The sequence below is a fragment of the Oncorhynchus clarkii genome, chromosome 23 (genome assembly GCF_045791955.1).
Source record: "Oncorhynchus clarkii lewisi isolate Uvic-CL-2024 chromosome 23, UVic_Ocla_1.0, whole genome shotgun sequence".
Taxonomy (NCBI): domain Eukaryota; kingdom Metazoa; phylum Chordata; class Actinopteri; order Salmoniformes; family Salmonidae; genus Oncorhynchus; species Oncorhynchus clarkii.
In genome coordinates this window covers 37,534,850-37,551,281 of record NC_092169.1, presented here as the reverse complement: position 1 = coordinate 37,551,281, position 16,432 = coordinate 37,534,850, and the positions used below count along the sequence as shown (strand labels likewise).

At 40.7% G+C, this 16,432-nt stretch overlaps 1 protein-coding gene across 1 annotated transcript in view; it reads left to right on the top strand.

Moving 5' to 3' along the window:
* The first annotated feature begins 4,451 nt into the window (after positions 1–4,451).
* The window catches only part of LOC139381912 (UBA-like domain-containing protein 1), a 42,231-nt gene continuing 30,250 nt past the window's right edge, over positions 4,452–16,432 (top strand). Inside the window, exons 1-2 of the mRNA XM_071125770.1 lie at positions 4,452–4,711; positions 5,353–5,412. Of these exons, the coding sequence (XP_070981871.1) occupies positions 4,604–4,711; positions 5,353–5,412 (168 nt within the window). The 5' untranslated portion in view covers positions 4,452–4,603. The remainder of the gene's footprint in view (positions 4,712–5,352; positions 5,413–16,432) is intronic.

Sequence of the window (16,432 nt, the reverse complement as noted above, 5' to 3'; positions counted from 1 at the left end):
ATATAGTGTACTGCATCTTAATTTGAGTCAATTAACGACAGCAGGAAAATAATCCTCCAGCAACAAAAGTTGTGAATTATTATGTGGATTATAATTCATATACATTTTTGTAGTGAATGGTACATTTTTCATATCGGGAAATCAAGTCTGAAATTTCAAAGTGAAAAAACTCAAATGCCAACAAATATAAATGTCCTGTATTTCAGGAAAGTTCTCCTGCTACAGGGTGATCACATTAAGATCCTACACACTGTACCTAGAGAGCTGAATCAATTTGTACTGATATGAGAAAACTGGACAGGTGAAAGCAACCAACAGCAGGTTGGTGCATGTAGATCAATGCAAATGAAGGATAGGGCATGAGCAGAGCAAACCACATAAGACATTGAGATGCTGCCCATGGTGGTTTCAGCATCTTCAAACAGACGGCCCCAGACCTGAGCCAGTAATAGATCAAACATTTTCTAGAGGTTCGCAGAGATTAAGGATCCTAACCTGACCTCACTCTCCCTCACACACAGTGACCTGTCCTGCAATATTTTCCCTTTCACAAGCCTCATTTAACCTCTGTTGCAGTTGCTCTGAATCCATAGTCGTGGGAGGTAGGGGTGCTGAAGGTATTAATATATTAATATGATAAAAATAAAATACAAATCTCACAAAAGTAGTGCACTGGGTCTTTACTAGTATTAACGGACCGATATAGCAGGCATCTCTGATTTGGCAAGAAAGGTGGTTGTATAATGAAGAACAGTATCTTGCAGGATTCAATAGTTGGAATTGTAAGAGTTGTTGCCCTGACCCCTTCTCTTCTAAATCCATTCTAATAGGATCCAGAAAGAACAAAACCCTGTCTGTCCTCAAATATTTACATCAAAAGGTGTGAAGTTATGGGCAAAGACACAAAACATCCACATCAAATTAAATATTTTTCTTGATCAAATAACAATAAACCACCACTTTTTGTGCAGTATTATTTTACCATTCTTACAAACCACTTAATGTAAATGTACATTACTGTATTGTACATAGGCTGGTCATCTAGGTTTATACCTGTAGACTTTCTGTCACCAAAAACAATGCACAATATAGTAAGTGAGTACATTGAGACATCAAGTGGTTTGCAATGATGTGATGATGTGGTGCAGTTGGTAGACCATGGTACTTGCAATGCTAGGGATGTGGGTTTGATTCCCATTGGGGATCAGTACGAAATGCAGTATGCAGTATGCAACTTATTTCTATGTGAAAACTGAAATGGTCTATTCATTCCTTTTCCATTTTAGTAGACACCCTTATCCAGAGAAACCTACAGTACTGAGAACATACATTTTCAAAGTAGAAAACATATATCAACCAAGTATTTTTATATCCACAAGTATTATCAGATAATTATCAGACTCAAGTTACAAATGCTTGTAAACACTTAAATACATTTAGGTTTTTAAAAATCACAAATGTAGTGCATCCCCCAATACATTTCTCTAATTAACTGCCAACATGCCTACATTCCATTCAAAGAATGCAGTCAAGCCACAGCCGGTCACTGGCTGAAATCAGTTGATGATAGGACTTAGACAAGTTGTAAATGCAACAGGTACTGACATTGTTTCATATAATAGCACTCATAGTTTTCCCCCACTTTTATTTTTTATTTTGACATTTATGGTCTGTTTACATACATTTTAGAGGCTATTTATACAGAAAATTGGTATAAAACCTGTATACACTATATTTATAATTATATGACAATATTCTAGGTTTACAAACATGTTATTACGCAATTTCTGATATATTACATAACTTACGCTACTTTTATTTTCCTGCTTTAAGTAAAATCAGGATTATGCCTCTACTGCCATTCATTCTAATTAGACTGGTTAGGATTTCTCCCTGACCAATATGGCTGCCATTTTCACCCATTCTGGAACTTTTAGGGTTTATGACATAGTCCCTCTAGTAATTTAATAGAATCTCTATTGTGCTTGCCCTGTAACTTGAGGGGTGGTGGTTGGAGCGCCGAGCTGGCTGTTCCCTCTCAGTTGTTACATTGGTGGCAGTAGTGGGAAAATACTGCAGTCTCTCAATCATTACACTGTTAATAGTGGGCATACTAAAGCGCCTTTGGTCCATGCGCTTGTAGAAGAGCAGGTTCACAAACAGTAGGCCTAGTTGCCTGAACAGATCTGGGGCAAAGCAGAGCTGTGAATGCTGGGACAAAGAAGAAGTGGGTCATTTTATGAGAGTGTAGCATGAATGACTGCATGTAAAAACTTAGATAAGCCAGTCCAGCTGTTGCAGGCTACTGTCTGTCACAGGAGGCACCAAATGGTTTCAGAATCCCACTGGGCACAGATGTCCATTCAACGTCTACTCCACGTTGGTTCAATGTCATTTACTTGAAATGACGTGCAATTCACGTTGATTCAACCAGTGTGTGCCCAGTGGGATGTTTCCAGGTTTGTTTCTGGTCAATCACGAAGGGCCCTGGTGAAACAGGGTAAGTGTTTGACCAGCTGTTCTTATGGTTGCTAGAGGCAACAGCAGCGTTTGTCAAGAGAGGCCTATGGCATACAGTACGTCTACAGACGGGGGTCTGTTGTAATAGGGGATGTCTTGTAAGCTATCATTATTCACCTGTTTTGCATGACGTCTAGCCCACTTTACATGAGGACACTGAAATCAGGCCACGGTATATGGTCTAGCTATGATGTCCTTTAAGGGTGATTATAAAGGTCATCAGACTAATCAAAAAGGGGATTATAGTACTAAAAGCAACAACAATGGCCATATTCATAGAGTCCAAAACTAGAATTTGGCAGTTTGGTTGTGCCCTGAGGATAGCTGTATTATATTGATATAATGCACTTTTCAAAGGGACCATTTCACCAGCAGGTGTCTCTATTTCCAAAACCTAACACAAACCCACGAACACACACCCACGGAGAGGTTGCGCGTAAGAGAGGCTGCACACAGATAACAGGATGTTTACAGTATCCAGTTTCCCACACTCCTTGTAGGTTTATTGACGGTATTGAGGGTTCGTTTTACACACAGTCTACTCCAGAGATCATCAACTAGATTCAGCAGCGGGACGATTTTTCTTGAGCAGATGGTCAGGTGGCCGGAACGTAATTGCAAATAATTTGTCAACTGCAAATTGACCGCAAGAAGCCCAAACAGATATAATATTATACTAAAACAGAATAATTTCAACCCTTGCTGATATTTGTATATGGTCACATACTGTATATCTCTGTATTATGCGTGGGAATACTTTGGAACAGATTTCATAAATTAAAATCACTTGGAGCTGATTTGCTGGTGTTTTTACAGTATTTTACGTTCAACAATAAAATAAACAAATATATATATATATTTTTTAGATCTCGGAAAACGCCAGCTGGGGAACCGTTGTCTACTCCCTGTGGCTGCAGTGTTATTTTCCTTTCACCCTGCATCCACTTCAATGCAATTTAGGCATTGGGGGCTGTTGTTAATATGGGTCTCATTGGGGCCATTAAATGAAACATTGTCTTTCTTATGAGAGCTAATTGAGATTAAACAGTCTGCCAACTAGAGGCTCAGTACATAGGGTGTATGGACAAAGAGAGAAAACGATTGCAGATTCTCAAATCTGCACGAGCAGAATGAGAACAAGTCACGCATGCAGTAGTCTCGCGTTACCATACCTCCAAAATCACGTCGTTGTAACGCCTCCCTTGGAGAAGCCTGGTTCTCGCGAGGCTACGCGTACAGTAATAGAGTCGTAGACAGTTTGAAACATATATATATAATACATGTATTATAATGTATTCATAATACAAAACACAGATGTAATTGGTATATGACAACATTTAACAAGTCATTTATAAACATGTAATAAATTATTTAATGACTGCATATAGACAATCTAGGCTGTGCTGCATGGTTTTGACTGCAATATTGACTTAAGTCATCTCACTAAAGAAATGCGCAGACACGACGCTTCTGAATGTGGGCTATATTAAATACACCCGTGAATAGACTGTCCCTAATGTAATTGTGGAAGTTGTGTTTACCATATTTGGCAAGATAGTGACACAGCGCGCATGGGAATTGGACAGGACCGGCCTTCATTCACAAAATTCCACCCCCTAGAACTTTACAAACAAAGCATTGACTCACGGGACTTGTAGTCCAAAACAAACAAATATAATACATCCTCATTTTTGGGCACATAATCCTCTCATATTTGACGTTACTATTTTATATTTTCATGAACATGTGAACTGTCTTGATTCTAAGCATTTCCATATTATTTTTTGCAATGTACTGACAATTCCTGTCCTGTGATTCGAGAACATGGAATAATTAATCAAGGCCCCCCTAGTTATGGCAGGACTTTTGCAGCATACAAATCCCATTTGCAGTGCTTTGTCTTCACTGGCTGCCGGCTGGCGTCACTCAAGGGGCACGACTGCTCCTACAGTAAATATTTGTGTTTTCTCAACCGGTTGTGATGGTGAACGACTGAAACTGAAAAGAGAGGAATAAAACCACGAATATCGAAGTCTAGACACAATACTACGAGACGCGAGTAGGAATAAAGCTTCAGCGCAAAATGGATGAGCTCAAACACCAAGTAATGATAAACCAGTTCGTCTTGACAGCGGGTTGTGCTGCAGATCAGGCAAAGCAGCTTTTGCAAGCAGCACATTGGCAATTTGAGGTAAGGGGTTAGCTACGATCAGTAGCGAGATGGCTTGCTAATGTTTATGTTTGACTGCGTATGTGACAGACAGTAAATGTAGTTTTGACCGGGCTGCGATGTTCATTGTTGTTGGTCATGGACGAAATTTGATGTTTCACAAGAACATTCGAAAAGAAAGATCAGTATCAACACTTAAACTCAACTTCTAACATGTATTTATTTGTATTTTTATCGAATTGTGCTATTGTATCTGTGCTTTATAAATATCCGTAGTATCCATTAAGTAAGGCTGAAATGGGAAACGTTTACCCAGTCAATATCCAATTATAATTTACTCTAGAGATTAAATGAACCTGTTCCCATGCAGTGGTTAGGCGAGGCTAGAAAATGCAATTATGCAATGAAGACAACCGTACGGTTTGTTTTGACTGCACATGATTGTTTAGTCTGCACAGAAAAGTGAAATAGATTTTTCACATCACATTTGATTCAGCTCCATTGTTTATGTGCTGAATGTTTTGTAAACACACACTGTGATGACATACATCTCTAAACATCATGTATTTATAATGATTTATTTACAAAAAAATACATGTTCTGTGTTCTATGTAGTAGAGTCTAAATATAATTGATCAAATTATATTTTATTTTTGTTTTAGACTGCCCTCAGTGCCTTTTTTCAAGAAACGAATATTCCATACGGTCACCATCATCAAATGGTGAGTATGGGCTCCGTATCAGAATGCAGTCCACTCTTCACCTTAACCTTTTTTTAATATGGTGGTGTTATTTATTTTTAACGGTGTCAATAGTAGTATAGTAGAACTTCTCTTAGTAATTACTTAGAAAACGATAATTATGATGTAGCAACAATAACAAAGCACATGTCGGCCATGTTGCGGAGTCGGGGTCTCTGTAAACAGAGGCATGCTTGCAGCAGCCACGTTCCGTTCAGCCAGCACCGGCTGCGTTCGATCAGAACGTTGGTGATCATGGAATGGACAGAGGAAAGCTGCAGATGGATTCGAAGAATATGTCGGTGATATGTGGACTGCATAGTGGTGGATACACGTGGACGGATTTCACATTCTGTGTGCCACAAACACCATATAATGTAACATAGTCCGATAAATGGAGACACCAGGTAATGTCACTTCCCAGAAAAGGACAGCCAGTCCCTGCTGCTGCAGTTGTCTCCATTTGTCGGACTATGTTACATCATTATGTGTTGTTCTAAATGTATTACATGTGTAAAGCAATAGAGGAAACGACATCTCAAGCGTAACATTGTCAGTCAGTCAGTCACTTGTTATGGTTTTGTAAGCACTACACTGCCCACTCAGTGGCACATAGGCCTTTGTGTTGAGCTGCATGTCATGTCACGTTCTGGGACACACCATAGATGAGGATTCGTGGAAATGTTGATCAGTTTGGAGCTGAGCAGAAGCCCATCGCTGTGTTTGTCCAGATTCTCTCTCTGTCAGGTAGCCTCACCATGCTAGTGGACATTTTAGTGTTCATGCTGCTGTGTCAATGCAATGATTGGTATCAGATATGCGTTTTATTGGGGTGCATGGCATGATGCTTACAGTGCAGTGTATTCATACAACGCTGTTTATTTAAGCTGGACAATATGCTGTTTTACCTGAAGCTTTTGTGTTTGAAAGTACAACACTGTAGGAGTGATTCAACCGAGACCTGATGACATCTATTAGCTGTGCAGAAACATCCACCTTCCAACCTTTTTTTAGCCTAAATGTGTGTCACCTGAAATTACTTTTTTATTTAGTAAGTCAACATTCACGCAGATATAGGTGAACCTGGGTCGTACACTTGTATTTGTGTACAGTAGCCTGTCATATCAGTAGGGATTTCCTATCCATAGACACAGAATAATGAACCTCCATCTCATTGCAGAACAGTTTGCTCTGTGTCTGTGTGTGGTAGTCTACTTCATGGCAGGCTGCAACCATTGCCAACCCCCTGGAGCCTGTATGTGTGGCTTGGCTATAGAGACTTAATCCACTTTGCTCCAGTCTTTCCTCTAACTGACGCACTTTATAGTGATTGACAGACCTGATGGAATCAGCTAAAGCTCCGTAAAGGAAACCGGCATAAACCAGGTCCTGAGCAACTGTACTGAACATTAACCATGTCAATGCTCTACAGTACTATACACATGAATATACATCTACCCCTAACATGAGTGGTAAGATACTTAGCTATGTGTTTGCATGTAGTGTTGTAATGTACGCTAACCTCTTGTCCTCAAGGGGGTGGGATTTCTCTATTCTATGCTCATGAATTCACATAAATGTTTATCCTCAGTACAATGAGATGATGACTGTTCCAGAGTATACTATAAAATATTATCTTTATTCATTTTGACTTTCCTTTAGCTAAGTCTAAATAATATTTACCCTAGCATCAACACATTCCACCTATGAGCTTTTTCGAGCTGGAGATTGATCACCAATTAAATATGGACTGGTCCCAGTAGCGGCATGCAGCAGCCCCTGCCTCTTCTTGCATAATGTTGTGAAAGGTGGGAGATTTAGCCTAACTTAAGCTTTTTAATATTTTTTCAGCAGCTATTGCAAAGCTAGAGGAGTGCCGTGCCCTTTCCCTGGCACAACATAAACAAACGTTAAGCTTTGCACAGACACGGATTTGATGGGTGTGTGTTTGTGTGTGTGTTTGTACACAATATTTTTTCAGAGAGCATAACAGGCTTCAAATGAGTCGTGTTTATTGGACAGAATACTAATGAAGCATCCTCTGTTTGACAACACAAAGACTAATGGGCGTGAAGCAGACCCTTTACTGTGGACTTCAGTTCTGTGAGCCTGTTACTGATGTAAGGGCCTTAGTTAAAGCCTGTAGTTAAAGTGAGACTTAGCCTAACCGTGGTGGAGTTAGGAGCCTACTACTCAGTAAGGAGCTTAGGACCAAAGTAGCCTTTCTGGTACAGATCTAGGATCAGCTTTCCCTCCCTAAATCCTAACCTTAACCATCAGATGGACGAGATAGACCTTCCAAATCAGTGGCGAGGGGACAAATCAGTGGCGAGGGGAAATGTACTCCTAAACTCTGCCTGGGTAGATTCCCTCCCTCCCCTCCACCCTGTTGCCCTGCCCCTCCCTGCCCTCCACTCTGCTTCCCCAGCCCCTCCCTACTCTCTTCCTCGCTCCGCCTGCCCCTCCCTACCCTCCAGCCTCCTGCCCCTCCCTACCCTCCAGCCTCCTGCCCCCCTACCCTCCACTCTGCTCCTCCGGTCCCTCCCTACTCTCTTCCCTGCTCCGCCTGCCCCCCCTGTCCCACCCTGGCTGTCTCTTCCCCCCGCCCTTCCCTATGCTCAGCCATGTTTAGGTTTTCCTCTTTGTTGTGTCTGCTCGGCTCTCCCCTCCGCGGTTTCCCTCTCCACACACTATCTGCCCATACAAACAGTGCCACCGCAACACATTCCAATAGGAAGCCAGACTCCGGCTGTTCCAAATGGACTCTTTCAGAGCAGCAGGGGCCAGCTAGGCTGCAGACACAGAGCTACCTCTCTGGCTGTGTTTTGGGCCTAGACCGAGGTCTCACTGCACCTCTATGAGGGTGTGAGCTGGGGGACTTTCTGAATAGGAGGTGGTGGTGAAACCACCCACACTTTGGTGTGTGTGTGTGTGTGTGTTGTTGACTGGCGGCTTTGTTGGAGAGGGGAACTGAAAGTAACTTCTCTTATCTCTATCTGGGCCTTACAGCTGTAGTAAAGTGAATTGAGCATCATGTGACCTGGGAGAAGGAAGTGGGCTGACTTTCACTACAGCACATGTGACTAATCACTAACCTAGAGAACCAGCTACAGTAACAACCAGGAAATACAGTTTATAATGCTTAGACTGATACAATATGCCTGTAGATTTGACTAATTTTGTGTCACTATTGTATTATCAAAACCAGGGGATGTGATTCACTCCAACACAAATATACAGTTTGTGGATATGGATGTCATTGGTCATTCATGTCTGGTGTGATATTGTAGGTCTAGATGATCAATGAACCAACCATTAGACTCCATGTGTCGTCTTGTGGTCCAATGAACTTCTCTTTACAATGCTGGCATTCACAGTAGCTGGCTAGCTGTCGTCTGGATACGGTGATGTAGTCAAGAAAGGATTGGACAGCAGAGCAAGTTAATAAGAGTGGGAGAGAGGGAGGAGCAATGTGTAGGGGGTGGGAGGGAGGGATGGGGAGGGGGGTGGGAGAGAGGGAGGGGCGGTGGGGAGGAGAGAGGGAGGGGCGGTGGGGAGGGGGTGGGAGGGAGGGATGGGGAGGGGGGTGGGAGAGAGGGAGGGGCGGTGGGGAGGAGAGAGGGAGGGGCGGTGGGGAGGGGGTGGTAGGGAGAGATGGGGGAGAGAGGGATGGGGAGGGGGGTGGGAGAGAGGGAGGGGCGGTGGGGAGGGGGTGGGAGGGAGAGATGGGGGAGAGAGGGATGGGGGGGGTGGGAGAGAGGGATGGGGAGGGGGGTGGGAGAGAGGGAGGGGCGGTGGGGAGGGGGTGGGAGGGAGAGATGGGGGAGAGAGGGATGGGGGGGGGGGGTGGGAGAGAGGGATGGGGAGGGGCGGTGCAGTGAGACCTTGTTGTGTTGATGTTGTGGTAGTGTGTAATAATGTGTTGTATGGTAGATATGTTGTGGTAGTGTGTAATAATGTGTTGTATGGTAGATATGTTGTGGAAGTGTGTAATAATGTGTTGTATGGTAGATATGTTGTGGTAGTGTGTAATAATGTGTTATATTGTAGATATGTTGTGGTAGAGTAGTGTGTAATAATGTGTTGTATTGTAGATATGTTGTGGTAGAGTAGTGTGTAATAATGTGTTGTAGTGGTAGAGTAGTGTGTAATAATGTGTTGTATTGTAGATATGTTGTGGTAGAGTAGTGTGTAATAATGTGTTGTATGGCAGATATGTTGTGGTAGAGTAGTGTGTAATAATGTGTTATATTGTAGATATGTTGTAGTAGAGTAGTGTGTAATAATGTGTTGTATGGTAGATATGTTGTGGTAGTGTGTAATAATGTGTTATATTGTAGATATGTTGTGGTAGAGTAGTGTGTAATAATGTGTTGTAGTGGTAGAGTAGTGTGTAATAATGTGTTGTATTGTAGATATGTTGTGGTAGAGTAGTGTGTAATAATGTGTTGTATGGTAGATATGTTGTGGTAGAGTAGTGTGTAATAATGTGTTATATTGTAGATATGTTGTAGTAGAGTAGTGTGTAATAATGTGTTGTATTGTAGATATGTTGTGGTAGTGTGTAATAATGTGTTGTATTGTAGATATGTTGTGGTAGTGTGTAATAATGTGTTGTATGGTAGATATGTTGTGGTAGTGTGTAATAATGTGTTGTATTGTAGATATGTTGTGGTAGAGTAGTGTGTAATAATGTGTTGTATTGTAGATATGTTGTGGTAGAGTAGTGTGTAATAATGTGTTGTATGGTAGATATGTTGTGGTAGTGTGTAATAATGTGTTATATTGTAGATATGTTGTGGTAGAGTAGTGTGTAATAATGTGTTGTAGTGGTAGAGTAGTGTGTAATAATGTGTTGTATTGTAGATATGTTGTGGTAGAGTAGTGTGTAATAATGTGTTGTATGGTAGATATGTTGTGGTAGAGTAGTGTGTAATAATGTGTTATATTGTAGATATGTTGTAGTAGAGTAGTGTGTAATAATGTGTTGTATTGTAGATATGTTGTGGTAGTGTGTAATAATGTGTTGTATTGTAGATATGTTGTGGTAGTGTGTAATAATGTGTTGTATGGTAGATATGTTGTGGTAGTGTGTAATAATGTGTTGTATTGTAGATATGTTGTGGTAGAGTAGTGTGTAATAATGTGTTGTATTGTAGATATGTTGTGGTAGTGTGTAATAATGTGTTGTATTGTAGATATGTTGTGGTAGAGTAGTGTGTAATAATGTGTTGTATGGTAGATATGTTGTGGTAGTGTGTAATAATGTGTTATATTGTAGATATGTTGTGGTAGAGTAGTGTGTAATAATGTGTTGTATTGTAGATATGTTGTGGTAGAGTAGTGTGTAATAATGTGTTGTAGTGGTAGAGTAGTGTGTAATAATGTGTTGTATTGTAGATATGTTGTGGTAGAGTAGTGTGTAATAATGTGTTGCATGGTAGATATGTTGTGGTAGAGTAGTGTGTAATAATGTGTTATATTGTAGAAATGTTGTAGTAGAGTAGTGTGTAATAATGTGTTGTATTGTAGATATGTTGTGGTAGTGTGTAATAATGTGTTGTATTGTAGATATGTTGTGGTAGTGTGTAATAATGTGTTGTATTGTAGATATGTTGTGGTAGTGTGTAATAATGTGTTGTATTGTAGATATGTTGTGGTAGTGTGTAATAATGTGTTGTATTGTAGATATGTTGTGGTAGTGTGTAATAATGTATTGTATTGTAGATATGTTGTGGTAGAGTAGTGTGTAATAATGTGTTGTATTGTAGATATGTAGTGGTGGTGTGTAATAATGTGTTGTATTGTAGATATGTTGTGGTAGAGTAGTGTGTAATAATGTGTTGTATTGTAGATATGTTGTGGTAGAGTAGTGTGTAATAATGTGTTATATTGTAGATATGTTGTAGTAGAGTAATGTGTAATAATGTGTTGTATTGTAGATATGTTGTGGTACTGTGTAATAATGTGTTGTATTGTAGATATGTTGTGGTAGAGTAGTGTGTAATAATGTGTTGTATTGTAGATATGTTGTGGTAGAGTAGTGTGTAATAATGTGTTGTATTGTAGATATGTAGTGGTGGTGTGTAATAATGTGTTGTATTGTAGATATGTTGTGGTAGAGTAGTGTGTAATAATGTGTTGTATTGTAGATATGTTGTGGTAGAGTAGTGTGTAATAATGTGTTATATTGTAGATATGTTGTAGTAGAGTAATGTGTAATAATGTGTTGTATTGTAGATATGTTGTGGTAGTGTGTAATAATGTGTTGTATTGTAGATATGTTGTGGTAGAGTAGTGTGTAATAATGTGTTGTATTGTAGATATGTTGTGGTGGTGTGTAATAATGTGTTGTATTGTAGATATGTTGTGGTAGAGTAGTGTGTAATAATGTGTTGTATTGTGGATATGTTGTGGTAGATTAGTGTCTAATAATGTGTTGTATTGTAGATATGTTGTGGTAGAGTAGTGTGTAATAATGTGTTGTATTGTAGATATATTGTGATAGAGTAGTGTGTAATAATGTGTTGTATTGTAGATATGTTGTGGTAGAGTAGTGTGTAATAATGTGTTGTATTGTAGATATATTGTGATAGAGTAGTGTGTAATAATGTGTTATATTGTAGATATGTTGTAGTAGAGTAATGTGTAATAATGTGTTGTATTGTAGATATATTGTGATAGAGTAGTGTGTAATAATGTGTTATATTGTAGATATGTTGTAGTAGAGTAATGTGTAATAATGTGTTGTATTGTAGATATATTGTGATAGAGTAGTGTGTAATAATGTGTTGTATTGTAGATATGTTGTGGTAGTGTGTAATAATGTGTTGTATTGTAGATATGTTGTGGTAGTGTGTAATAATGTGTTGTATTGTAGATATGTTGTGGTAGAGTAGTGTGTAATAATGTGTTGTATTGTAGATATATTGTGATAGAGTAGTGTGTAATAATGTGTTGTATTGTAGATATATTGTGATAGAGTAGTGTGTAATAATGTGTTGTATTGTAGATATGTTGTGGTAGAGTAGTGTGTAATAATGTGTTGTATTGTAGATATATTGTGATAGAGTAGTGTGTAATAATGTGTTGTATTGTAGATATGTTGTGGTAGAGTGGTGTGTAATAATGTGTTGTATTGTAGATATGTTGTGGTAGAGTAGTGTGTAATAATGTGTTGTATTGTAGATATGTTGTGGTAGAGTGGTGTGTAATAATGTGTTGTATTGTAGATATGTTGTGGTAGAGTGGTGTGTAATAATGTGTTGTATTGTAGATATGTTGTGGTAGAGTAGTGTGTAATAATGTGTTGTATTGTAGATATGTTGTGGTAGTGTGTAATAATGTGTTGTATTGTAGATATATTGTGATAGAGTAGTGTGTAATAATGTGTTGTATTGTAGATATATTGTGATAGAGTAGTGTGTAATAATGTGTTGTATTGTAGATATATTGTGATAGAGTAGTGTGTAATAATGTGTTGTAGTGTAGATATGTTGTGGTAGTGTGTAATAATGTGTTGTATTGTAGATATATTGTGATAGAGTAGTGTGTAATAATGTGTTGTATTGTAGATATATTGTGATAGAGTAGTGTGTAATAATGTGTTGTATTGTAGATATATTGTGATAGAGTAGTGTGTAATTGCCTTCATCTTGTTTGGACCACAGGAAGAATAGCTGCTGCCTTGGCAGGAAGTGATGCGTATCCTTAATAAATACAAATACACTCACACATTTATTTTGAAGTCTCCATTAGGCTATAACTGGTCATGTGTTAGATGGGAAGATATTTATAATCACAGTCATAAATGACAACATGGCTGACTGACTGCACTTTTGCAATGGCTGCTAGGAGAGAAATGGTTCTATCCCTCTCTGTCTGACTGGCCCTGGACAATGACCATGATCTGTTCATCACCAGGGCAGAGGGAGGCAGGGAGGGAAGAAGGGAGAGAAAAGAATAGTAAGGCAATAAGGAAGGGAGGAAAATAAAGTCAGAGTATTGGTTTTCCTGCAGGGTAGAATAGGGTAATAACAGGGTAATGATGATGAAGTATTTGGAGATGAGAGATGATTCTCCTCAGTTACTAACACAGATCATCTTTGTGTCTGTGGCAGTCTGTCTGGCTCGTGAAAAAACTTCCACTTTGTCTCTGGATAAATACCATTGGAGTAAACTGAAATCCACTGTATGTTTCCCGTATTGAGAAAGACAGGTCTGTGTGGGTGCATGACTGTGTGTGTCTGCGTGTGTATTTTTGCTCATAGTTCCAAGTTTACCATCTGTTCAGGCCACGCAGAGTGTATAGTATTTCCCAGTGTGGTGTGTGTGTGGGGTGTCACAGTACCAGGCAGGCTTGGTACACACACACACACACAGGTACAACACACACACGCACACGCACTCGCACGCGCACACACACACAGGTACAACACACACGCACAGGTACAACACACACACACACACACACACACACAGGTACAACACCACACACACACACAGGTACAGTACACACACACACACACACACACACACACACACACAGGCACAGTATACACACAGGCACAGTACACACACAGGCACAGTATACACACAGGCACAACACACACACACACACACACACACACACACACACATATACAGGCGCAGTACACATGCACACACATACACACACCAGCAGGTACAGCACACACACACACGCACACAGGCACAGTACGCACAGTACACACACAGGCACAGGCACAGGCACAGGTACAGAACACACACACACACACACACACACACACACACACACACACACACACACACACACACACACACACACACACACACACACACACACACACACACACACACACAGTATATACACACACACACACACACAGTATACACACAGGCACAGTATACACACACACTAACACACACACAGTTACAGCGTGCGCACACAGGTACAGCACACACACACACACACACACACAGGTACAGTACAGGCACAACACACACATACAGGCGCAGTACACATGCATGCACATACACACACCCACAGGTACAGCACACACACGCACACAGGCACAGTACGCACAGTACACACACAGGCACAGGTACAGTACACACACACACACACACACACACACACACAGGCGCAGTACACACGCACACACGTACACACATACAGGCGCAGTATACATGCACACACATACACACACCCGCAGGTACAGCACACACACACACACACGCACACAGGCACAGTACACACAGTACACACACAGGCACAGGTACAGTACACACACCCACAGGTTCAGTAAACACACACACACACACACACACACACACACACACACACACACACACACACACACACACACACACACACACACACACAGGTACAGTACACACATACAGGCACAGTACACACACACACACACACACACACACACACACACACACACACACACACACACACACATTAACATTTCCCTTCACTGGAACTAAGGGGCCTAGCCCAAACCATGAAAAACAGCCGCAGACCATTATTCCTTCTCCACCAAACTTTACAGTTGGCACTATGCATTGGGGCAGGTAGCGTTGTCCTGGCATCCGCCAAACCCAGACTCGTCTGTCGAACTGCCAGATGGTGAAGCATGATTCATCACTCCAGAGAACACATTTCCACTGCTCCACAGTTCAATGGCTATGAGCTTTACACCACTCCAGCTGACACTTGGCATTGCACAAGGTGATCTTATGCATGTGTGCGGCTGCTTGGTCACGGAAACCCATTTCATGAAGCTCCTGACGAACAGTTCTTGTGCTGACATTGCTTCCAGAGGCAGTTTGGTAGTGAGTGTTCTAACAGAGGACAGACACATTTTACATGCTACTCGCTTCAAAACTCGGCGGTCTTGTTCTGTGAGCTTGTGTGGCCTACAACTTTGCAGCTGAGCCATTGTTGCTCCTACACGTTTCCACTTCACAATAACAATCACAGCAGCAAGATTTGTGACCTGTTGCCACAAGAAAAGGGCAACCCTCTGGCTCTCTTTCTGTCTCGGTCTCTTTATCTTTCTATTTCTGTCTCTCTCTGTCTCGGTTTCTGTCTTTGTGTCTCTCTCTCTCTCTCTCACACTCTGTCAATCTTTTTCTCTCTCTGTCTCTCTGACAGTTCAGACACTGCTGGGAGTCTGTGCATCATCATGCGTCTTATCAGGTTGCTTTACAGTGGAACACAGAGACATCAATTATTCCATTACCTACCATATAATTATATTAACTAGCATATTATTATATTAATTGCAGGACATCCTAGTCACCTAGCCCCAAGGGTCCCTGATAGTCAGAGGAAGTGTCCCAATAGTCTAAAGTTGATTGTTTTGCTTATCTCCTCTCCTGTATTTGCACAGACTGTATTTGCAAAGGACTGGATCTAGTCAGTCACTTTCTCCCTCTGTCACAACACAGGTCGATAACTTTGGAACAGACCTCCTCATTGGACATAATGGATTTTGAAAACAATCCTGCACAATTCTACATTATGCTCCGGTACATTCCACATTCAACCAGTTAAGACAGGTGCAGCTTTTTCATGGCTCTCTCAAAAAACTGTAAATACTTCCCTACCCTGTTTATTGAGCAAGGGACGTCATTGGACAGGGATTCATGCCGCGTTCATGTGCTAGTCGGAACTAGGAAACTCAGAAGTTTTCGACTAACTGGTTGAAGTTATACACGTGCTGCGTTCAACCAGTTAGCAAGTGGGAAATCACTCAGCAAATGAACACGAGACTAGAGGGAATGTTGGTGGAGAGATAATGTTGGCAAAATAAAAATCAAATCAAATTTCATTGGTCACATACACATGGTTAGCAGATGTTAATGCGAGTGTAGCGAAATGCTTGTGCTTCTAGTTCCGACCATGCAGTATAATCTAACAAGTAATCTAACAATAGAAAGTTGCGCCTAAAAACTGATCTAAGGTCAGTTATGTCTTTCGCCCACATAA